The 22,943-nt window shown below is 65.7% G+C and overlaps 1 protein-coding gene and 1 long non-coding RNA gene across 3 annotated transcripts in view; both read left to right on the forward strand.

Moving 5' to 3' along the window:
* ZFPM1 (zinc finger protein, FOG family member 1) overlaps positions 1 to 10,449 on the forward strand; it is a 65,706-nt gene extending 55,257 nt beyond the window's left edge. The window contains exons 5-10 of one of the 2 annotated variants that reach the window (XM_081791350.1): positions 2,787 to 2,889; positions 4,442 to 4,654; positions 7,506 to 7,736; positions 8,015 to 8,110; positions 8,192 to 8,338; positions 8,535 to 10,449. In XM_081791350.1, coding sequence (XP_081647476.1) covers positions 2,787 to 2,889; positions 4,442 to 4,654; positions 7,506 to 7,736; positions 8,015 to 8,110; positions 8,192 to 8,338; positions 8,535 to 10,321 — 2,577 coding nt within the window. In that variant the 3' untranslated portion in view covers positions 10,322 to 10,449. Of the gene's footprint in view, positions 1 to 2,786; positions 2,890 to 4,441; positions 4,655 to 7,505; positions 7,737 to 8,014; positions 8,111 to 8,191; positions 8,339 to 8,474 lie in introns of both variants that reach the window. The other variant, XM_081791351.1, reaches the window with a different exon arrangement.
* A 3,122-nt stretch (positions 10,450 to 13,571) lies between these two features.
* On the forward strand, positions 13,572 to 21,778 carry LOC145713209 (uncharacterized). Its single transcript, XR_014136197.1, has 2 exons — positions 13,572 to 14,065; positions 21,410 to 21,778. It is a non-coding gene; the product is annotated as an uncharacterized LOC145713209 (long non-coding RNA).
* The last annotated feature ends 1,165 nt before the right edge of the window (positions 21,779 to 22,943 follow it).

Here is a 22,943-nt window from a genome sequence, read left to right on the forward strand (position 1 = left end):
GGACCCGGGAGGGAGGGACAGGCAGGACCCCAAGGGGCTGCAGGCAGGGTGGGTGCAGGGGCGTCTTCCTGAACCCGGACACGGCCTGTCCAGGGTGAGCTGGACACAGGGCGCCGAGCCTGGGGGCGTCTGTGCAGGGAAGGCAGCCGGGAGCACAGGCCGATGGTTTTGGCAGAAGGGCCAGGCCGTCCCTCCGGGCTTACACCCCATTTCACTGCCCATGGGCAGGGCAGGGTCGGTCAGGAAGAGGGCCCCCCTCAGGCCAGCGCCTTCGGGCACCAGAGAAAGGGGCTTCTGTTCCAAGGCTGCTCGGAGTTGGAGGGGAAAACGGGAGGAGGAAAACCAGTAACTGGGCAGCCAGGTGCTGTGTCCGCCCCTCCACGGGGCGCCGGCAGGGCAGGGTGGGGGCCGGCCCTGCAGCCCCGGGAGGCCAGGGAAGGTCTTGTCCCCAGCCGTCCCCATGTAAGTGCGGAGGAGCACAGGGCCAGGTCGGGCAGCCCCAGACCGTCTTGGGAGTCGGTGCAGGGCAGTGGTGCCCTGTCGTGCGGGGCGGCCGGCAGCACGCAGGCGCTCGGCCCCAGTGGGACCGGGGCACGGCCGCCTCTGTTCCGGGAAGTACACGGAGAGCGAGGGTTCTGCAGCGTCAGCAAAGCCGTGCGTGTTTTTATCATGCCGGGAGCATGCTGCTCCTGCGAGCGATAAGCATTAAACCTACCGGGAGGCTGTCAGTCTCAGTTTGAGGGTTAGAAATATTGGGACGAATAATTAGATTTCATATCGTTACCACAGCACCAATCGGAGGATCAGGCAGATTAATTTTTTTCGCCATCCTCGGCTCATTAATATTCATTAGAGACTCAGGAGGCCCGGCCCCGCCTTGCTGCAAGCCGCTGTCCAGGTCAGGGCAGCTGGGACGCCGCCGGTCACCTGCCGCAGGGGCAGCCCCACCTGGCCGCTAGTCCCCCCCCCCCCCCCCCCCCCCCCCCGGCAGAAGCCTCAGAGCTGGTGGGCACCCCCGGCCGGCGTCCTGTCCTGCAGCCGGGGGACCCCGAGTGTCTGCTAAAAGAGGGTGCTGCCAGCCTGCCCGAAGTGGGCTCCCCAGGTGAGATGCTCTAAGTTGACAGGTAGCAATTGCTGGCCTGGGGCCCCCGGTGGACCCCTGCCTTCTGGGCCTAAACGCAAGGCCCCTGCCTACTGTGTCCTGCTGGCCAAAGGGAAGACAAAAGCAGGGCGGGCGGGGGCTCCTGGCTTTTGTACCAGGTGGGCAGTGCCAGAAGGGACGGTTTCGTGCACGTCGCCACCTCCCAGGGCCTGGAGGGGCTGATCTTCAGAGGGTAGACTCGGCCACCCGCCCCCCAACCCCGAGAGCAGGTGGCAGGACCCGGCCGGGTCTGGAGCACACACGTGGTTTGAGTCAGAGCTCCGAGCAGAAGGGACATCGCCCGTTGGCAGAGGGGGCGGGCAAGAGTGCAGGCCAGGTCCGGCTACTAGTCTCCACCGGCCCTTTCCGTGGCCAAGCCACAGAGCTACCCCACCGGCCAAGGTGCCTGGCCTCGGGAGGTGCGCTTGGCTCATAGGCCTGATGTCGCCGGGTCCCTGAGCCTGCCACAGGGTGGGGATGAGAGGACAGAGCGGTCAGAGGGACCTCCTTGGGCTCCAGGGTGTTACCGGGCCCACGGTCACAGCGGGGGAGGCCCGGCCTGGACCCCGACACTCGGCTCTGGAGCCCGTGTCGTCCCCGGGCAGGGAGGGGCCCACGGTCTGCCAGAGGATACCTCCGAGGCCATCGCTAGCGCGACACAGAGGCAGCATCTCAGCTGCCCGCTGTGTCCGCCTGGGGTCCACACGGCTACCCTGGTCTAGGTGGCAACATTTCCAGGTGACAGCACGTGATACAGGTTCTTCAGTTAAAGGTCCTGATGCACCCATTTTTGAACGAAAGGCACTTATTCGCATACAACAAAAATACCCAAACGTCACGCCGTGCTGCTGGCTGAGTGGGGGGGGCCCGGTCAGAGCAGCCCAGAGGCGGGGTGCGGCCCTGGGGCTGAAGCCCTGGGTGTGGCAGCAGCCACCCCAACCTCGCAGGGCAGAACCGGCCCCCCACCACCCGTGCCCGGCCTCTGCATCCTGGCACCAGGGGCCGCCCCCCTTCCCCCACCCTGCCCCGGGCCGTGTACCTGCTCCAGGGCCGGGACGGTGCGGGGCAGCCCCACAGAGGCGGCCCCCCCGGGCTGAGCCCACAGCCCTCATTCCCTCCAGGTGCTGCAGCGGCCCGGCCCGCAGACCGAGCCGGGGAGAGGGCATGGCTGGGCCAGGTGGACTTGTGGGAGCCGTGCCCCATTTTCCTCGCCCCTCGCCCCTCTTCTCGAGGTGGGAGAAGGGAACTGCCTGCTTCCGGGCTGACAGGCCACGTGGGGGCCCGTTCCGGCCCACACACCCCACGGACTGTCCCTGGCCCTCAGCAACCTGCCTCGGTAGGGAGGCAGGGAGAGAACACAGATCTGGGTGTGAGTTCCTATTCTGCAGCTCCCTGGCTGTGTGACCTTGAGCAAGTGGCCTGACCTCTCTGGGCCTCGGTTCCCGAGAACCCAGTGCCCCCTGCACGGAAAGTGCCGGCTCCCTGCTGCGTCTGTTGGCAACACAGTGCTGACCACGGAGCAGCAGGCTGTGGCCTGGCCACCCCGCTGGTCTCAGGCGTTTCCCCCCTCCCTGGGCCACACGGGACCCCCACCCAGGCCCTTCCTGTGCTGTCCCTGATGAGCCTCCTCCCCTCCCCCACTCAGGGCCCTGCCCTGACCCTGCTGCTGGAGGATGAACCCTGCTGGTTGAGGATGCTGCCGCAGGCCCCGACCGAGGCCGAAGCCAACGCAGAGATCTACAGGAAGGGTTGGTATCCTGGCGCTTCCCCGCGGCCTTCCGGTTGGGGCGGGGGCACTTGGCTGGCCCTGGGCTGGCCCTTAAAGGGAAAGGGGCCTCCTTGGGCCGCTCGGGGCCGGGCCTTGGGGCAGACCACCGCTGCCACCTACGCCTCCAGTGCCCTGATGCAAGAGGTCAGCCCTGGGGTCTCGGGGACCGGCCGTTCTTCCTGAGCCCGGGCAGTGACTGCTCTCAGGGCCCCTTGGAGACCGCCGGGGTCAGCAGAGGATCCCAGGCCAGGCAGGCCACGGTGCCAACTAGACCAGGGCCCCGTGTAGTCCAGCTCGCGCTGGGGAAGCCAGGAAGGCCACGTTCAAATCCAGCCACGTGGGGCCTGGGGGTTTCTGCTCTTGCCTCCATGCACCTTCTAGAAGGAGTGGCCCAGGAGGGAGGAGGGGAAGCAGGAAAGGGTCCTTACCACCACCACCACCCCACCCCGCCGTCAATTCAGAGGGCTCAGGCCACTCAGACGTGACACGGGCTTTTCCATCTCCTGCTGCCTGGGTGGTTCGACTCCTAAGCAAAGTGTGATGTGGTCGTCCGCTTGCCAGGGCAGCGAGGACCCCTCTCTCCGTGCTGCGGACGAGGCGGCTCAGGGGGCCGCGGGGGGTGACGGAAGCACAGAGTGGGGAGGGGTGCGTGCCCGACCTTAGGAAACGGCCTCATTCCCCTGCGGGGTCTCCGCTTTGCCGGAACGTTCCAGGGTGCCACCTCCCGTCGCCTCCCTGCACACAGCACATTCTGCTGAATATTCCCAGTGGAGGCCACGCTCCGTCCTCAGGGGCAGCTCTCGTTTCAGGAGGGGGCCAGAGGCCGTCAGGGGCAGGGCAAGGGACACACCCCCAGCCCAGCTGAGCTTGTGGGCAGCCCCTCACTCCCGTCCCCACCTGGGCACCTCCCCAGCCTGAGGGAGGTACAGCGCAGGTGCCGAGGGATACTCTAAGGCCCCAGACCGCAGCCGGAAGGCACCGGAAGGCCCGGTGTTGGCGGCCAGCTGTCAGCCCCCGGTTTGTATACTCAGCCTGCCCCGCCAGCCTGGTCAGCAGGGCTGCGGCCACTGCCTGCCAGGCAGGACAAGATCCTCACGGTGCTGACGGGAGCGAGGTTGGCCTGGGGGAGTGGGGGGTGGGCTGCGCCTCCCGGAGGTTTCCTGGTGGCCTCAAGCTGGACACAGGTAAGCTGGCTGGTGCCTGGGTCGTTGGCAGAGGCTGCCCCCTGGCGGCTGCCGCGGGAACAGCCGCTCCTGGCTCCTCTGCCGCTAGGCTGCCACCCTGGCGCTCTGCTGCCTGTCCCACAGGCCACCCGCCCCCCTGGAAAACGGAGTGGGCAGGCCCGGGAAGCCGCCCAGTTGCCCCATCACAGAGAGACTGGCCTCACACAGCCACGCACCCCAACCTTGGATCCATACTCCCCCCTGCCCCGCCGACCTCAAAGCCCTGGTCTCCGGGAGGGGGCAGGAGGGTGGGGCGTCTCAGAGGGGTGGCCAGCGGCCCTCCCGTCACTGATGATTCTGCCCCTGCAGATGAAGCCCTGTGGTGCAGAGTCACCAAGCCGGTGCCGGCGGGCAGACTGCTGGGCGTGCTCCTCACAGCGGCTGAGCCCCGTGGCACCCCCAGCCACCCCGTGAAGGAGGAGCCAGCCGAGCCCGAGTGCCCAGCCCCCTCCCACACCGACATCCAGCTCCTGCCCCAGCAGGCCGGCATGGCGTCCATCCTGGCCACGGCAGTCATCAACAGTGAGTATGCCACCGTGCCACCCCACCCAGCTCCAAGGCACTGCGGGGACAACCCCCAGGACCTCAAGACCCGCAAAGATTGGCTTCTTCTGCGATCTGAGCAGAAGGTGTGCCGTGGCGGGCGCACGTGGGGGAGCTCGGATGTGGGTCCCGGGAGGGGGGCGGGGGCGGGCCCGGCCAGCAGTCTCTCAAGCAGAGCGGGCACCTTCGCTGCAGCTGTGCCCACAGCGTGATGCTGGCCAGCGGTCTGGCCCCTGCCCCACAGATGCCAGTGCCAGGGATCCGTGCACCCCCGGACACGGCCAAGTGTCCCCTGGGGGGCTGTTGCTCACCGCCAGCCAGGACGCACCGAGCCCGAGTGTTGTCAGCACCAAGTAGGATTCCCTCCACACCCTTGTCCATGGCCACGTAGAAGCGAGCGGTCCCGGGGAGGCACAGGCGGCCTGGCTGGGTTGGGGGGCAGTCTCGTGACACAAGTGGGGACAGGATCACAGGCTGGCAGCGCCTGCCTTAACTGGGGTGCTTGGGCTGGGCCCGGCAAGGTCGTCGCGTGTCTGGGGCCCAGCACCTCCAGGAGGCAAGCGTCTCCACCAGAGAACTTTTATTTAGCAAAGGGGCTGATCCGACTGCTTTAAAATCACCCTGGCTGCTGGGGTGGGGGAGCCGCAGAGCTGCAAAACTGGGGGGAAAAGTGACCTTGTTGAGGAAGTCAACGTGATGACGGCTCGAAGCAGGGGAGGAAGCGGCCCGGGCCAGATGGGGCGTTGGGGCTGGCGGGGGCCCGCCACGTGGCTTGGGATGCGGTGGGGAGCCACCAAGCGCACGGCCAGCCGCGCACTGCTTGGCGCGGTCCCTGGTGGGGAGTCCCGGAGGAGAGCCCACTCTGAGTGCCCTGACCCTGAGAGGTCTTAAGGACGCTGAAGCGGAGCCTGGGAGGTGGCTGGGGGCAGGGCAGGACGAGGTCCAGCGACAGGCAGCACCTGCGGACACAAGCGGGGAGCAGGGGGGACCCGCTGCGTCCTTGCCATGGAGATGTGGCCACAGACCAAAACCGCCAGGGCGGAGCCAGCAGGGAGGGAGGAAGTGTGTGGAGGGACGCGGCGCGCGTCGCTGGGACTCAGGCAATCCCGCGGCACATCTGCGCGCTGGTGGAAATGACCCAGGCTGGGGAGGTGGGGGGGCGAGCCCCCAGAGCCCTCATGGAGGGAGGACTGGGGGCAGGCGACAGAGAGGGTGGCCACGAGCAAGCAGGACCCCTTCCAGACACCGAGCTTTCGGGGGAGAATGGAGGCTCGAAGGGGCCCTCGGGGGCAGGATGGCCACCTCACCAGGGCATTTGGTGCCCACGGTGGCACAACAGGGTCGGTCGGGTCCTCGGCACTGAGGCGTGAGCCCCCCTCTCCTCTGTCCAGGCTGCTCCAATGGGCTCTGGGGGAGGCCCAGACCCTGGGTGGGCTTCCCCCCCTTGGGTCTGTGGCCTGGGTGTCAGAGCCTCACCCTGAAGCAGCAGGAGCATGGCCACCAGGGGCTAGACCCCTCATCTACACCCCCCAACCCCCGCACAGTGGCCTAGGAAAGCCTTAATGCGCAGTCCATGAGACCTGGTTTAATGTTCCACGCTCACCCCCTCCGGGCCCCTGTGTTCTCACCTGTGAAACGAGGGTGGTGGAAACACCAGGCGTCTGTGCAGGGCAGCCCCGGGGCAGGCGGACTGTGACCATCCCCGCTAAACCAGGGCTGAGCAGGCCTCTGAGGCCCCGGCCCCTCCCCCCAACCCCGGCCCTGCGGGCGCAGGAACAAACCCACCAGCCCAGTGCCTCAGCTAACACAGCTGCCTTGAAGCCCCCAAATCAGAGTGGAACTTGGGAGGGAGCAGGAGGACCCCCCCCCCCCCCCCCCCGCTGTTCTGCCCTAATTGTGGGCCCAGGATAAGCCTCAGAGAAGCCGGGGTGAGGGACGTGTGCAGTCCAGCCTGGAACGAGCCCTCCCCACTGCCGTCTTGAGCCAAGGGGTTAGGTGGCCACAGAGCAGAGGCGGCATTCCTGAACATTCTGCCGTAAAGACGCTGAGAACCACCCATCAGGGAAACCCTCCCGAGCCACAAAACCAGCCTGCGATCCAGACTCCAACACACGGAGAAGCCGCAGGCCCTCTGTCTGGGATAAGTGTTGTCAATTAAGCAATTTTGACCAGTAACTGCTGTGAAACCACTTGGGGGGGGGGGGGGCTCTTCCTCTGCAGCCCCCAGGCCACCCTGAGCCACCGCTCACCTGTGGCCCTCCTGCCCAAGCGCTTCGAGCTTCATGCACGGGGGCTCCCTGTGCCCCTGGCCACTCCTACCTGTTCACGGGAACACACACGAGAACTCCACAGACACCCAGGTCCACACCACCCCTCGCGCCCCACACACCTGCCTGCCTCCACGTGGCCGCCCCCACCTAGTCCTCCACGGAAGCAATGCCTCACTCCCTCAGGGGTCCACTAGCATATGGCCACGCCCCTTCCGTGGACACCCGATGAGACTCTGGGGTCTCTTAGGGGGCTCACTGTTGGGAGACAGCATGGGCGTCAGCCTGGGGGGGGGGGGTTAGAGACCCCGCCCACGAGGTCCACGGCATCCTGGACATCTACAGAAAGACAACCCAGGTTTCCAAAGGGACAGAGGAGAACGGGCAACGGTGACAGGAGGGACGGTCCAAGGCACAAACCTCACTCCTTGGGATGTCGGGGGGCAGTCGGGGCAAAGCCCTCGTGGTCTGGAGGTGCACTGCCTTGCCTGGACTGCAGGCGGCCCCCTCTGCTGCGGGGGGCGGGGGGGCCCTCAGGCTGCGCCCCCCTCTCACCCCCACAGAAGACGTCTTCCCCTGCAAAGACTGTGGCATCTGGTACCGGAGCGAGAGGAACCTGCAGGCCCACCTACTCTACTACTGCGCCAGCCGCCAGACCACCGGCTCGCCCGCTGCGGCCGCCGACGAGAAGCCCAAGGACACCTACCCCAACGAGCGCGTCTGCCCCTTCCCCCAGTGCCGCAAGAGCTGCCCCAGCGCCAGCTCCCTGGAGATCCACATGCGCAGCCACAGCGGTGAGCCCCCACCCCCCGCTCTCCTCTGCTGCCTCTGGCCCGGGTGCCCGCCACGCCACAGGTGTGCAATGCGGTCCTCCTACCGCACCATAGGGCCCTCCCAAAGCACACGGCCCCCCTGCGATCACCTGAACGGTCAGCTCGGGGCTGGGCCCTTGCCAAAGTCCTGGGAGACCAGGGGCAGAGGAGGACGGGCTTCGGCATCCCCTCCCCTACGTCCTAAGCCCTTGGCCAGCTGGGCTCCCGGAGCCCACCCCTCACTCAGCCTCGCGTTCCAGGAGAACGGCCCTTTGTATGTCTCATCTGCCTGTCGGCCTTCACCACCAAAGCCAACTGTGAGCGACACCTCAAGGTGCACACAGACACACTGAGCGGTAGGTGGGGCTGGGAAGGGGGGGGGGGGAGGGGGAGGGGGGGCCCCACCCCAGGGCCCTGATACCACAGCCTGCCTGCAGGTGTCTGCCACAGCTGTGGCTTCATCTCCACCACAAGGGACATCCTCTACAGCCACCTGGTGACCAACCACATGGTCTGCCAGCCGGGCTCCAAGGCGGAGATCTACTCCCCAGGGGCCGGACACCCCGCTGCCAAGCTCCCCCCAGGTGAGGCCCTGGGTTCCCCATGGGGACGGGGAAGGGATGGGTTGACACTGATGGCAACCGGGGGTCAGTTTCATCCTCGGCCCTCCACCACCTCTACCCAGCCCAGCTCTCCCCTTCCCACCCTACCCCTCCTCAGGTCTGGCCCAGGTAGGTCCTGCTCCAGCCCTGAAGTGTGGCCCATGGGGTCTCCCTGCAGACAGTCTGGCCAGCTTCCAGCAGCACGCGGCCCCCCACGGCCCCCTGGCTTCCACCGACCTGGGCCTGGCGCCCACCCCATCACCAGGACTGGACAGGAAGGCTCTGGCTGAGGCCACCAATGGAGAGGCCAGAGCGGCTCCCCAGAACGGGGGCAGCAGCGAGCCCCCCGCGGCCCCCCGGGCCGTCAAGACAGAGGCTGCGACGGAGGAGCCCGAGGCGGAGCCAGGGCCCCCAGCCGCCGCATCGAGGACACCCTCACCGCCCAGCCCTGCCCCTGCCAGGGTGAAGGCCGAGCTGTCCAGCCCCACACCCGGCTCCAGTCCGGGCCCTGGCGAGCTGGGGCTGGCGGCCGGCACACTCTTCCTGCCGCAGTTCCCCGCGGCGCCCCCGGCCTCAGAGATCCTGGCCAAGATGTCGGAGCTGGTACACAGCCGGCTGCAGGCGGGCCCGGGGGCCCAGGCCGGCCTCTTCGCGGGGGCTCCCAAGGGCGCCACGTGCTTCGAGTGCGACATCACCTTCAACAACGTCAACAACTTCTACGTGCACAAGCGCCTCTACTGCTCCGGCCGCCGCCCGCCTGACGACGCGCCCCCAGCGCGCAGGGCCAAGGCACCCCCGGCCCCGGGCCGCGCACCCCCCGCCGGCCCACCGCCCCCCGAGGCCGACCCGGGGCGCGCCTCGCCGAGCTCCGGGGCGCGCGAGGACGAGGCGGGGGGCGCGGCCACACCCGAGGCCGAGGCCGAGGCCGAGGGGGGCGGCCGGGGCAGGGAGGGCAGCCCGGGCAGCCCCAGCCCGGGCAGCGGGGCGGACGAGGACGACGATCCCCGCCGGACGCTGTGCGAGGCCTGCAACATCCGCTTCAGCCGCCACGAGACCTATACCGTGCACAAGCGCTACTACTGTGCTTCGCGCCACGACCCGCCGCCGCGCCGGCCCGCGCCCGCCGGGACCCCCGGGACCCCCGCGCCCGTCTTGCCCGCCGCGCCGCCGGTGCGCACGCGCCGGCGCCGCAAGCTGTACGAGCTGCACGCGGCCGCCCCGCCCCCCGCCTCTGGCCCCGCCCCCGCGCCCCTCGGCCCCGCCCCCGAGCCGCCTGCGTCGCCGTCGCCCCGGCCGGGAAGCGGAAGCGGGCTCGACGCCGCCGACGGCCCCATCGACCTGAGCAAGAAGCCGCGGCGCCAGGCGCCCGTGCCCGCCCCCGGCCTGCCCGCCCTGGCCGACTACCACGAGTGCACAGCCTGCCGCGTGAGCTTCCACAGCCTCGAGGCCTACCTGGCGCACAAGAAGTTCTCGTGCCCCGCCGCCCCGCGCCTCCTGCGCGTCGCCCCCGAGGACGCGGCCGCCGGCGCCGTCGTGTGTCCCTACTGCCCGCCCAACGGCGTGGTCCGCGGCGACCTCATCGAGCACTTCCGCCTGGCGCACGGCCTGCTGCTGGGCCAGCCGCCCGCCGGCGCCCGGACGCCCTCGCCCGCCGCCCCACGGGACGGCCTCAACGGCCAGGAGCTGCGGGAGCCGGCCCCCGGCGCCCCCGACGGCAGCCCCCGGCCCGGCCCGCCGCCGGCCCCGTCCCCCGAGGCGGTGCCGCCACACCCGCCGCCCCCGCCGACGCCCCCTTCCCACTCGGACAAGGGCGTCCAGACCCCCAGCAAGGGGACGCCGGCGCCCGCGCCCCCCGGCAGCCACAGGTACTGCCGCCTGTGCAACATCAGGTTCAGCAGCCTGTCCACTTTCATCGCCCACAAGAAGTATTACTGCTCCTCGCACGCGGCCGAGCACGTGAAGTGAGCGGCCGCCACACTACAGAGACCGCTTCGCGCCCCGCCGCAGCCCAGGCGCGGGCCAGGCCCGGGGGCTGCAGGGGACCGCGCCTGCCTGGACTATTGGCACTTAATAAAGAAGTTCAGTTTGATGAGCACCGTAGTGGAGCGGCCTAGTTGTCTGAGCAGAGGGTCCTTGGGGGTGGGAGGAAACAGGTGGGGCTGACACTGTGGGGGTGGTGAACGCCACCCTGAGCGCACCCAACCCACCGGGACCAGGCCCCCAGCCAGAGTCACGGGGTTCGTGGGCCTCCAAGCTGGACCTGACCCCAGGCCAGTCTATGCCGCAGCACCCCCCGGTAATCGCTGCCCTCCAGGATGCTAACGGGAAGATGCCCTGTGGTCACCAAGGCTGGTGGGGAGAGAAGGGACAGTGATGCAGCCCACAGGCATGGGGGGGGGGGGCCAAATCCTGAAGTGGGGGGGTCACATGGCACCTGTGGTCGCTACAGCGCTCATTACCGAGGTGCCCCCACCCCAGTGTGCCGTGCTGGCACCGTGAGAACCACACAACGAAGATGGGACCGCGGGATGCTTGGCCAAACCCAAGCAGAGCCCAACCACGTCTTGCCGGTTTGCGGCTGGGTGGCTGCGGGCACCCTGCAGCCCGGTGTCCCTGCTGGAAAACCCGCATCAGTCCTTTCCCAACTTTGCTCGAAGCAGCACTGTTTCTTCCAAATACGGTTTTACCCAGCAGCCTGTGGTGGACAGAAGCAAACTGACCTTTGACCTTCCGGTCTCCAAGGTGCTTCCTGCCATCCACCCAGGCTCACTCTCCCTGCTCGAGGCAAGTTTCTCTCCCAACCAGCCCTTGTGAGGTCCAGGAGCCCATGTCCGGGCAGCGGCGTGCACACGCCCCTCCCGCCGGCCCAGAGGACCAGGGCTGGACAGGACAGGGCCGCTCAGCCCAGGGCCCTGCAGAGCTCCCGCCCCCGTCCCCTCCCCCCCCTGCCCAGGGCTGGCACTAGGGAAGTCAGTTGAGGGAGGGTCCCAGGGGAGCCAAGCTGTCTCCCTTGAGGATGCCCCGGCACCTGCCATCCTGGGTCGGGGCACAGGAAGCCCGAGACCCCCCCCCCCAGCCCCGCTCATTTGCACTGTTGCGCATGAACTTGCGCGGAGGGCCGCCGAGGCTTTGCCTCCGAGTCAGACCACCGAGCGAAAGCAGACATCACCCACGTCCGCGCCTACTGTTGTCAAAAAATTAAACCTAATGCAGAACGAATTTTACTGTGTACGAATTGTAAAATAAAATTTGTAGAGGGGTGCTGGGGAACATCAGGGATGTGGCCTCTGACGAACCACAGATGCTAAAAGGGGAGGAAGGCAGCACGGACTGGACGAGATGGGGAGGCAGGCGTGCAGAAGTCTGAATGGGGGGCCACGCAGAAAGGGCCTCAGTGTCTATTCCTGTAGACGGGTCGGGGGGGGGGGGGGGGGGGAAGCTGCGCTCCACCATCCCGAGGCCGGGCTTCGAGCCTCTAGGCAGCACCACACGCACCTCATTCGGGTCCTGCACACGGGTCCGGGGTCACATCACCCCCACTGCGCCCCCAGCACAGGGCCAGTGTGGTTCGGTGTCCCCAGTCCCAGACTCTTCCCCCCACTCCCCCTCAGACCCTGGGTTTCCCACCCCCTACAGACACCACCGGTGGCCATGCCTCCCCTTTGAGCCTCCTCCAGCTCCCCTCCCCCCACACTGTCCCGGCTGCAGCCCAGGGATGGCTCAGACCTTCAGGCCCCTCTCCAGGAAACCTGGCTCTCCCTGCTCCCCAACCACACCCCCTAAACCTGCTGCTTCTCCAACTGGGGGGGTGGGGTTCAAGGCTCTCAGAGACCACCCAGCCCTCTCCGGGAAGCCCTCCCTGCACACGCCCTCCCTGGGCGGGCACACGGACTCGGTGCCCCTAAATCTCCCTAGCCCAGTCTCTTCCGAGCGCCACACCTACCCGTCCCTCAGGCCCCCACCCCCATCTTCTCCTACTTCCGCCCAGATGCAGCAGCCGTTGCCATCAACCTTGGCTCCTCAAGCCAGTGACGCGCCCCTGCATCTGGCTCCGTGTCTGCAACTTTGCCTCCCTCCTCCCTCACCTACCACCTCCAACGTATCGGGGAGTCTGACAGGCTCTCCCTCTGGGGACGGCTGCTTCTCCCACGGCCCCAGCCACACCCTGCCCAATGGACCGGCCCCGGCCCTGGCTGCCACGGCTCTTCCCGCTGCTGTGCTGGGGTGGCTGAGAGACCACATGGCCTCACACCCCGCTCCGGGCCCCCAGGAGCTCCTGCTGCACAGGTGGCCTCCAGGCCCTGGTCCCCCACCACGCCCCACAACGCTACTCTGGCTGCTACCTCGCCTCCAGGGTCTGGTCGCTGGGAAAGGCTGCCCTTCACGTCACGCGCCTCTCAGTTTGGGGACCTGCCCTGACCCTCCGTCCTGACACCCTGTCATCTCCCCCATAGCAGTGGTCACTCTGGGGACACTGCCCCTTGACCCTTCCCCATGGGCGTGGCCTGCCTTGGCCACTGCCTCCTGGGCACCTGCTATCTAGCCGGAGCTGGCAGGGGCACACAGGTCGCTAATGTCACAAGGGAATGAAAGGCCAGCAATCAAGTGAGCCAGCCCCAAAGCCCTGTCTGTCCACACCCAGGACGCCACCCAGATCCTGACCCCATATTCTTCCGCCGGTCTCCCGCCTTCGCTGCCCTCCGCATCTCACCAGCTGCGTCTCCCCAGAGCCAGCTCTGACCAGGTGATGCCCCACCACGGCTCCTCGGCACGTGCGGCCCACGGCCCACACTCAAGGTCACCACCAGACCCAGTTCTCCTCCTAACCAGCCATCTACCCAGGCCATCGCTATGCACCATCCTGCGTGGCGCACGGACCATCCCCAGCTGCCCGCACACCCAGTGTGGGGGAGGGGACAGCCCGGCTCTAGGAATTGCGGGCGGACACTCCTGACGCTAGGGGTCAGCAGCGACTGGTTTCCAGGGGCCAGCAGGTCGGGTGACAGGAGCCTGCTGCCGTATCATGTGTTCCAGGCTGACCCGGTGGGCCTACCCTTGGTCTCCCCGAGGAGGGGCGAGGAGGGGCGAGGAGGGCGAGGAGGGGCAGGGAGGGGCAGGGAGGGGCTCCCATGGAGGCAGGTCGGGGCCAGGCAGAGCTGTCCCAGCTGGGATGGAACACGGGAGAAAGGCAGAAGCCACCAGCGTGGGAGGAGCTCAGGTGAGGGGAGCACGGGAGAAGGCGGGCCAGGCAGCAACAAATGCTTCCAGAGCAACCTGGCAGGAGGGGGATGGCATCATTGGCCTCTGATGGGCAGGGGGAGGCTGGGAGACTTTCTGTGACACGAGCAACCACTGTGCACAGTGCACACACACACCCTCTGCCGGCCAGCCTCCCATCTGTCACCAGGGGCGCCTCTGAACCCAAGGCCCCAGTCCTGCTGGTGGGCCTGCCCCTCACTGGAGACAGCGGCCCCGGGGGTTTCCCTGTGTCCCTCCCTGTCCGGCCAGAGCCAGCCTCTCCCTCGTCTGACAGCCACCCCACCGCTCCTGGGGGCCGGAGAGCATCCCTGAGCCTGGAGAATACACACTGCAGGGGCCTCCCCGCCAGGCTGAAGGGGGCCCGGGCCTGGGAGTCTGCGTTTCATCAGCTCCCGGCAGATTCTTCTCTGCAAGTCTGAGAAATGCCCACATGGCAAGTGATCAGACCTGGTTAGCACCTTTCTTATTAGCCTGGTGGGGGTGGGGGTGGGGGCCTTCGTCACGCAGGCAGGGAGGTGGCGGGGAGGGGACGGACCCAGGTCTCAGCCCCTTGGAAACTGGGCGGGGTATGAAGACCACCCCGACCCCACAGAACCCACGCCCGATCGCCCACACGTCCCAGCACCACCCCCCCCCCCCCCCGCGACTATTCTGCCACTCGTCCATCCTGCGGCTGAGCCTCCAGAAGCCCGGACAACATGGTGAACAGCATGGGGGGAGCGGGAGGGACGGTGGCTCCACCCACAAACCTGGAAGGAAGGGACACCTGAGGCGGAGCGCTGCTCCCCTCCCCTCCCAGAGTACAATCTCCGCGGAAAAGAGCCTCCCGAGCCTCAAGCATCGCTCTGGGAGCTGTGCCAGGTGCCGGACGGTGCTTCCTGCCCGCTAGTGCCCCAGGGGTGAGCCCCCCGCCCCCCGCGGGTGTGAGACCCTGACCCAGCTGCCGGCTGTCAGGGGAGCTAAGACCTTCGCGGGCCCTCACTGTGTCAACAGCTGGGATCTGCCAGGGGCCACGCCGCCCGCCCGCGGGCTCCCGGATCAAGGCGCTTGTACAGGGCCGGGGGGGGGGGGGGGAGTGGGGGGGGGGGCGGACAGGGAGCTTCCCCTCCCTGACGCTGGGTTTGCATGCGGCTCGGGGACTCAGAGGCAGCCAGGGGCTCGCTCTCTCTCGGAGTGGCTCCCGCAAACACAAGTGTGGCCACCGCCCACGTTCTGTCACCGCCCACCTTGGGGCTGTCACACTCGTCCCCCGGCCGTATGGGGCATCGTGACATGGACCCAACGGCCTGAGCACCTGGTGCCAGCACCACCCAGCCTGCCCCGGGGGGGCCACCAAGCTCCTCGGTGCAGACCAGCCACAGAAGCGGCCTGGGCGCCTCCTCTGCGTGTCAGTGCGCCACAGCCCCAGTGGCCCTGCTGCCACCGTGCCACGGGAGGCCGACCCGTACGGTGTGGAGAGTCCGCCACCAGGACGCCTACCGCACACCTTCACGAGGTCAGAAGTCAGATTAGTGGCGGTTACCAGAGAGCTAGAAACCCAAACTCGAAACTTTATGCATCCCGAGACCCAAAATACTTTAAAAGCTTTGTGCAGCAGGAGGGACAAGAGAGGGCGTGTGCAACACTCACCCCACAGAAGTGCAACAATGCACCATATTTCCGAGGACTCCAAATACATAACCTTGTACAACCACAGAATCTGAGGACCAAATGTCTCAGAGACACAGGTGACCCCGACGGCCCGTGCCAGGGGCTGCCCGCCCCCCCAGGACCCACATCGCTAAGCTGACCAGATTCAAAGCAGAGGCTACACGGTCACGGGAGAGCCAAGCCCCCTCGAGGCACAGGGAAAACCCCTTCCCCGGCTTACGTGGACGTGCGTGGCCGATGCCAGACCCACCCCGTCTCAGCGTCGGCCGCACGGGCTCGAAGCCAACGGAAGACACAGGATGAAGCCTGGCCCCTCCCCAGGTCGGTGCGGTCCCACGGGTCTGTCACTTCTTTGACCGTAGCAACCCAGACGCCCCCGACCCCATTCGCCCGTACGGAGGGGCCCCGCCAACCCCAACTCCCAGAAATTCTCAGCAGCCCTCGGTCCAACGCTTGGAATCCCATTGTTAGCCGCTCTCCGGTCAGAGCCGCGGCAAGAAAGGCAGCGGACGTCCCCAACCTGTCCACAGTCCGACAGAAGCAAGGCCCACACAGGCGAGGCCCAGGCACGGGCGGAGCGCAGAACACGCTCCTAAGGCAGGACGTGCTCCTTTGAGCGGACCCCTCACCCCAGCAGCAAGCCCGCAAGGCGCCCTCCTTGGGCCGCTGTCCCCACAACGGGCACAGCTCCAGCTGCCCGCTCTCAGCCGACAGAACGCGGAGCACGGCGGGCAAAGAGAGGAGTCAGCCTGGCCCATGTTACGGTCGGTGGGGAGTCTGCGGCCACAGCCCACTGCCCGCTCTCCGCCCTCGGCCAACACACACCACGTGGTTTCTGAGCCCGTTGGCGGGGACAGAACGCACCCTGCCTGTGACCGCGGTGGGCACAGCCGCCGGGGTTACCTCGTGGAGGGAGCACCATAGCAGGAGCTCCTTGGAGCTAGGGCTGGGGCTGCATATCCCTCCGTGTGTTTTCTGGGCGTCCTGAGTGTCCTCCTCACAGGGGCCCCTGCAGCGACACGGCCTTGCAGGCAGGCTTCTAACACTTAACGAGGAGAAAGCGAAAGTTCCCTGCAGCCCCGCAGCCTCCCCGTGGGCATGACGTGGGTGCCACTTATCACGTGGAGATGTGAGCCAGAGCCAGGCCAGCCACTTCGCTAGGTGGGGCCTGAAACGGAGGCGGCTGTAAGCTCCAGGGAAAACGGGGCTGGCTCTGCGAGCGAGCGCACAGAGATCTCAGCAAGGCCGCCAGCGGGGAGACGCGAGGTGTGGGTTCAAGCACGAGCCCGAGTATGTGGAGAGCGCGTGAGGGGCAGAGCACCCACCCCCAAGCTGTCGGCATCCTGACCCGCCCGAGGACGCTGCCTACTCAGAAAGGGGGAATCACGGTTGCTGGTCGGACGGCCCTGAGATGGGGAGACCGGCCCTGAGGGACAAGCACGTGCAGTGGGCAAGGCCCGGGCGGACTGTCCAGGTCAGACTGAGGAGTGAGCCTCCGGGGGACCCAGGCCCTGCCGGGACGGGAAGAAGCCAGCCACACGTTCTACCACCCGTGCACCGGGGTGCCATATCTGAGCCCAGAAGCACCCAGATTCAATGTTCCCTCCCCGGGGTTCCCTGAGGCAGCAGCGAGCTAGAAGCCATCTGAAACCCTACAGTGGACAGAGCTGGGTCCTGCCCCCCCTTCCCACCCCCCTGCATAGCAGAGCGTGAGCTCCCCCTGCAAGTGTTTGCAGCCCCAGGGCCGCCATCCAGTCCTCCTCCACCTCAGCTGGGAACACGGAGGGTGCCTCCCCCTGCAGAGGTGGGGCGGGGGCGGGGAGGGGAGGCAGACAGAAACACCCCCCGAGAGGCTCTGTGCTTGGACCGGAGGGGGCCAGCTGACCACCCGGACACTCCGGCTGCCCGACAGAGGACCGGGTGGGAAGGAACAAGGAAACACCATCTCTGCTGTGCATTTACATCACAGTGTGCTCAGAGTGTGCTCCAGGGAACCCAGGGGAGGCCCCCAAGCCCCTTCAGAGGCTCCGCAAGATTCTGCCTTGACCCACATTTGCACGGAAACAGCGGGCGTAGCGAGCGGACCTCGGCACAGATCAAGGCCGCAGCACGGGCCATGGGGGTGCCCGTCCGTCTTTCTCCCCCGGCTCGCGCTGAAACGATAGAACCTGGTTTGGGTTGCAAACGTCTGCGACGAAGCCGTAAAAATCACAAACCGTATCAAATCCCAACTGTCGCGCACAGGCTTTGTAGCATTCCGTGCCATGAACCGGAAAGTGCACGGCCGCTGGCCTCGGGGGAAAAGCCCCGGGAACCGGCGGAGCGCGGAGTCCCTGATGTTTGCAGGGACTGTCACTGCCTGAGCTGGGGGACAGGACAGAGGCCTGCACTTACCCAGACGTGGGGAGCAGGGAGACACTTCCTAGAACGTGAATGGCTAGGCCGCTCCTTTGATGAAAACAGGTGAGGGTGTCTGTCGAGACTGGAGCTTTCCAGGGAGAGCTCCAAGTCGGGGGAGCTTCTAATCACGAACAGCTTCTTCGTGTGTGGAGACTCTTCTGGCAAGATGGGTGGGAACACCAATAAATGCTATTTTTTCTGTCTTTATGTTGTGAGATGGAGACGTTCCTCTCTGGGAGCCCAGGGGGCCCCACACGCAGGACGCTACGGACTTGCACGTGGTAAGAGAGTCACCCGCCCGGAGCAGACAGACGCGGGGGATGGAGGGACAGCAGGGTTTGTGAAGCTGGCCGTGGAAGGGAAGGGAAACCCGTGGGAACAGAAAATCCAATTCTCTCCTGGCCTTAGACTTTCTGAAAGTCAAATCCCGAAATCAAAAGTGACAGTGACACGCCGGGGCGTATAATGTACGTGGGGGGGGTGGGGGGTGGGGAACTGCATGCCCCCCTTGTACGAATCACCCCAATTTTAGAGCAAACGAGCCCACAGTGGGACCCCGTGGTGAACACGGGGACACCGCCTCCCCCAGACGCTGGCTGTGCACCTGCAGTCCACGGGGCCTCAGAGCAGCCGTCCCCGCCCTTCCCAGGTAACTCCACGCTCACGGACAGGAGACCGGGGCTCAGGGAGGTGAACACGTACCATGTGAGCGTCCGGATGCTGTGACCCTCACCCAGGAAGAAGATAAATGTCCTTCCCACTGGAAGGAAAACGGGTGTGGTGGTACCCAGAGGTGGCTCTGAGGAAGGCTGGATTGGTAGCTGACCACAGGCCACCGGGAGCGAAGGATTACCACATCACACGCTCGGCGGATCGCTCGATGAAAGAGAAAAGCAGACAGTCTGGTGACCGCCTCAGTCGCCAAATTGTGGGAACCTTAAAGGGCCGACGGGCATTTGAGAAAACCGCCGGCTGCGGGAGGGACCGTCTGGGCGCTCGGCTCCCCTGGGACAGGCGTGCAGGGGAGGGCCACGGGGACTGGAGCCACGGAAGGCCCTAACTCCATACTCTGCACGGTCCCCCGGGGATGCTGGGAGTGGGGACACGGGACCAGAAGTCAGCCCGGACGAGGAACTCTGCGTCACCCGAGGCCGAGCCCCTCCACACGAGGCCCCCTCCTCCCCCGATGCCGGTCGCGGGGCCAAAACCACAGAGGTGTATTTTCTCCCAGTTCTGGGGGCCAGGGCCTGAAATCAAGGTGCGGGCACGGCCGTCTCCCGCCGAAGGCTGCAGGGGAGGGTCTGCTCCAGGCCTCTCCTCCCGATGGCCGATGGCCGTCATGCCTGGTGTCTCCTGGTGTGCAGACACATCACTCGGCTCTCTGCCTGTCTCTTCAGGGCGTTTTCTTTCTTTTTTTTTTTTTTTTAAACTTGTTTTATTTTTTATTTTTTTAATTTACATCCAAATTAGCATCTAGGACAACAATGATTTCAGGCGTAGATTCCTTAGTGCCCCTCCCCCATTTGACCCATCCCCCCTCCCACAACCCCTCCTGTAACCCTCCGTTTGTTCTCCGTATTTACGAGTCTCTTCCGCTTTGTCCGCCTCCCTGTTTCTACATCACTCCTGTTTCCCTTCCCTTATGTTCGTCCGTTCTGTCTCTTCAAGTCCTCATATGAGTGAAGTCCTAGGATATGTGTCTTTCTCTGACGAATTTCTTAGCATGATACCTTCCAGTTCTACCCACGTAGTTGCAAATGGCAAGATTTCCTTCCTTTTGATGGCCGAGTGATACTCCATTGTACATGTAAACCGCATCTTCTTTATCCATTCATCCCTCGATGGACACTTGGGCTCTTTCCACACTCTGGCTCTTGTCGATGGTGCCGCTATAAACAGCGGGGTGCACGTGTCTCAGGGGTGTTTCCTTCTGGGCCCCTCCGTGTCTCACCCGTCTCTCACGAGGACGCTCTCACTGGACTTGGGGCCACCCTGATCGGGGACGACCTCACCCACAGCCTTCCCTTAGTCACACCCGTGAAGCTGTATTCCAAATAAGGGCACGTCAGAGGCCACGAACTTGGGGCAGGTGCTTCCCCTAAGGACAGGGCCCCGCGGCTAACCAAGGCGGGACCAGACGGGCCGCTCGCCGGCCGACGTCGGGTGCACGGAACGGCGGTCACTGCCGTCCGTGGGCGCTTCACGGTCTGGACCTCGGCGTGCCGTCCCGGCTGCGCCTCGGTGCGGACTCCACGTGCGGACGGACACACGTCGTCATCCCGGCGGCTGGCACTCAGGCCGCTCTCGCTCTTCAGCTGCTGGAGTAACAGTGGCACAGACATCCACGTGCAAGTGCTGGTGGGCCGCGCGTCGGGTCCCTCCTGGCGGACACGCGGGGTGGGAGGCTGCTGGGCCACGTGGGGATGGGCGTCACCCTCTGGGGAGCCGGCGGACGGCCAGGGCGGCGGCTGCCCCCTTGCACGTCCCCAGCAGCCGCGCCTGACGTTCTCTTTTCTGCACGTCCTCGAACACACTTGCCACCGGCTCTTCCTTCCAGCTGCCCTCGGGGGCGCGAGGCCGGTCTCGCCGCGGGTTTGATTTGTGTTTCCCTGGTGGCTTGTGATGGGACCACCTTCTGCACCTGTCAGTACGTGATCCTCTGCCCGCCCCTACAATTTTACGTTCATCGCGAAGGTGAGAAAACAGACGCTAAAGATGGTCTGCATCTAAAAGTTCCGGAAATGACCCCCGGCCCCAGGAGCCTTGGCCTTCCCGTCGCGGCCCCTCCCAGCCGCCCGACCTCAGGCGAACATCTCCAGGACCCTCTGTGCTCCTGCCGGCCCGACAGGTAACGAAGGAGTGACCTTGTCAGAAGGGAAGTCGGGCCCCTGAAGCCGGCAGGTGGAGACCACTCAGCAACAGGGATGAACACCCTTTCCCCAAGGCGACAGGAGCAGAGCTGGGGACACACTTGTTCCCACAGACAGAGGGACAGGAAAGGGAAGTCGTCACGGCAGACAGGTGACCTTGGCGGGGCCCCCGTGGCCCAGGGGAGCAAGCTCCGGTCCAAAGGCTGACTCCCTGAGCCTCCCTTGCGTGGTCTGCAAAGTGGGAGGGTCCCACTGGCCCCACAGGCACTGCCACGAGGGCCACAGCACGCTGGCTCCCACCACACCCTCCCAGACCAGTGGCAGACACACTGTCACCCTCAAAGGCCGCTCTCCCCGGACAGCACCCGTCGCTTCCCGCCCCCGCGGCTGCCCCAGGACCTGGCACGTTCCTCCCACACAGCGTCATCTGTGGAACCCGGGACCCTCCTTTAGCTTGGCTCAGAGCAGGACTGCTGCTCGGCTGACCCCTGAGCCGGTGTTGGGGTGGGGGGGGGACGGGCCCTGCCCGCCCGCTGCCCCGTGGTCGGGCCGCCCGACCCCGGGGCCTCCAGCCTGGCACACGGCCCACCCGCAGGGGTTGGCACTGGGTCTCAGAGTTGGGCGCCGGGAGGGAGGCTCCCAAGGCAGGATCCTCAGACTCCCGGAACTTACAACCCAGAGGACGGTCAGCGGCCACCCCGGGCTTACACGGGCCCTGACCCGTCGCTTTTCTGTTTTTCCAGACCGCTGACTTCCCAAAATCACATTTTAACACTGAAAACGATACGAAGACATAACTCAGAACAGAAGACGGTTTCCCGTAAGAATTCGGCTTCTGAAGTGCCCAACCTTTCTCTTGCCCGTTTCATTGCAGATGAAATGTTCCACGGAAACACAGGTCTGCGGGTCAGAGTTTGGGAACATCTGCCGCGTGTGAACGTTTCCGGTCCCCACTTGGTCTTACAGAGGAGGAAACAGAGGGTCCAAGTGGCTAAAGGCGTGGTCAGCGGCAACACCAGGTGGGGCGCCCTCTGTCTTTCCAGCTGTATCACCACCGGGCAGACAGATCCCGCCGCTCTGAGCTGGAAGCCACAACTGCTCACGCGACAAAGAGCAGACACCGCTTGGGTTTCAAAATACGCTAAAAACGACCTGAGCAGAACAGGGTCAGTTTCTCCGTCTAAATCCAGGTCCCGTGTCAGAGTCAATTGCACAAAGGAGTCCTCGCGCGGTCTTACTTTAACTGTCGTATCTAAAATGCCTCGGCTGTGATTTGTCAAGCACTCAACCCGTGTTGGGTTGTCATCGACTCGGTTTGGGGGGATACTCGTCAAAAGGGCAGCGGGAACTTCCGGGACAGCCTGGGGGGTGAGGTGCTTCCCACGGTCCAGCTCGGGCGCCCACGGGGGCCGGGGTGCGCCCCCGCGGACGCCCCGTCCTGTCCTCTCCTGAGGCTGCAGCTGGCTCCGGGGCCTGATTGGGACCCCGCTGTCTGAGAAGACAAAGGACTTGTGTACTGAACCCCAACACGTCCTTCCCTGTTCCCAGAAACACTTGTCCACGCGCGACCTTCCCGAACGCCCCCGACACCTGCTCGCTCCTTCAAAGCCAGCTGCGCCCAAACTCTACTCAAAGTCAAGGGACCTCCTTCCGTCTCTGCCACGGAGTATGTCCTGCATTGTGGCCTCCCTGCTCCAGCACTGTGCGTGCCTCAGGGGTGACGACCGTTTAACCCCCTCCCACCGGGGCTGGCGCCCTCCAAACTCCGCTCTGCCCCCGACAGGGCGAGCGCGGCCAGCTCCGATCGACCCCAGCGGGGCACGGGTCACCCAGGGACACCTGGGTAGCATCACCACCCCAGCCTCCCCTTGGAGTGTCTTTTTTTAATTGAGGCAAAGCTGTCCCCCTTCACGTGCACGATTCAGCAGCATTTAGCACATTAGCAGTGACGCACGACGCCACCTCCAATTCCAGAATGTTCCATCGCCCCCAGAGAAACCCCATACCCACTGGCAGCCACCCCCCTTGTTCCCCGAATCCCCCAACCCCCAGCCGCCGTTCATCCACTTCCCGGGCCCACGGGTTTGCCCGCTCTGGACGTTTCAGGAAAGTGAGATCAAGCAGCTGGGGACCTTTGTGCCCGGCTTCCTTCACTCATGTTTCCAGGTTTATCGGCGACACAGCACGTCACAGCTGCAGGCCAGGCGCTACTCTGGCGTATGGATGGACCCCATCAGTGGACAGGCATCTTTTTTTTTTTTTTTTAACATTTATTTATTACTGAGAGACAGAGCATGAGCAGGGGAGGGGCCGAGAGACGGGGAGACGCAGAATCCGAAGCAGGCTCCAGGCTCCCAGCACACAGTCCAACACGGGGCTCAAACTCACAAACCGTGAGGTCGTGACCC

This window comes from Panthera onca, chromosome E2 (genome assembly GCF_046562875.1).
Source record: "Panthera onca isolate mPanOnc1 chromosome E2, mPanOnc1 haplotype 2, whole genome shotgun sequence".
NCBI lineage: Eukaryota > Metazoa > Chordata > Mammalia > Carnivora > Felidae > Panthera > Panthera onca.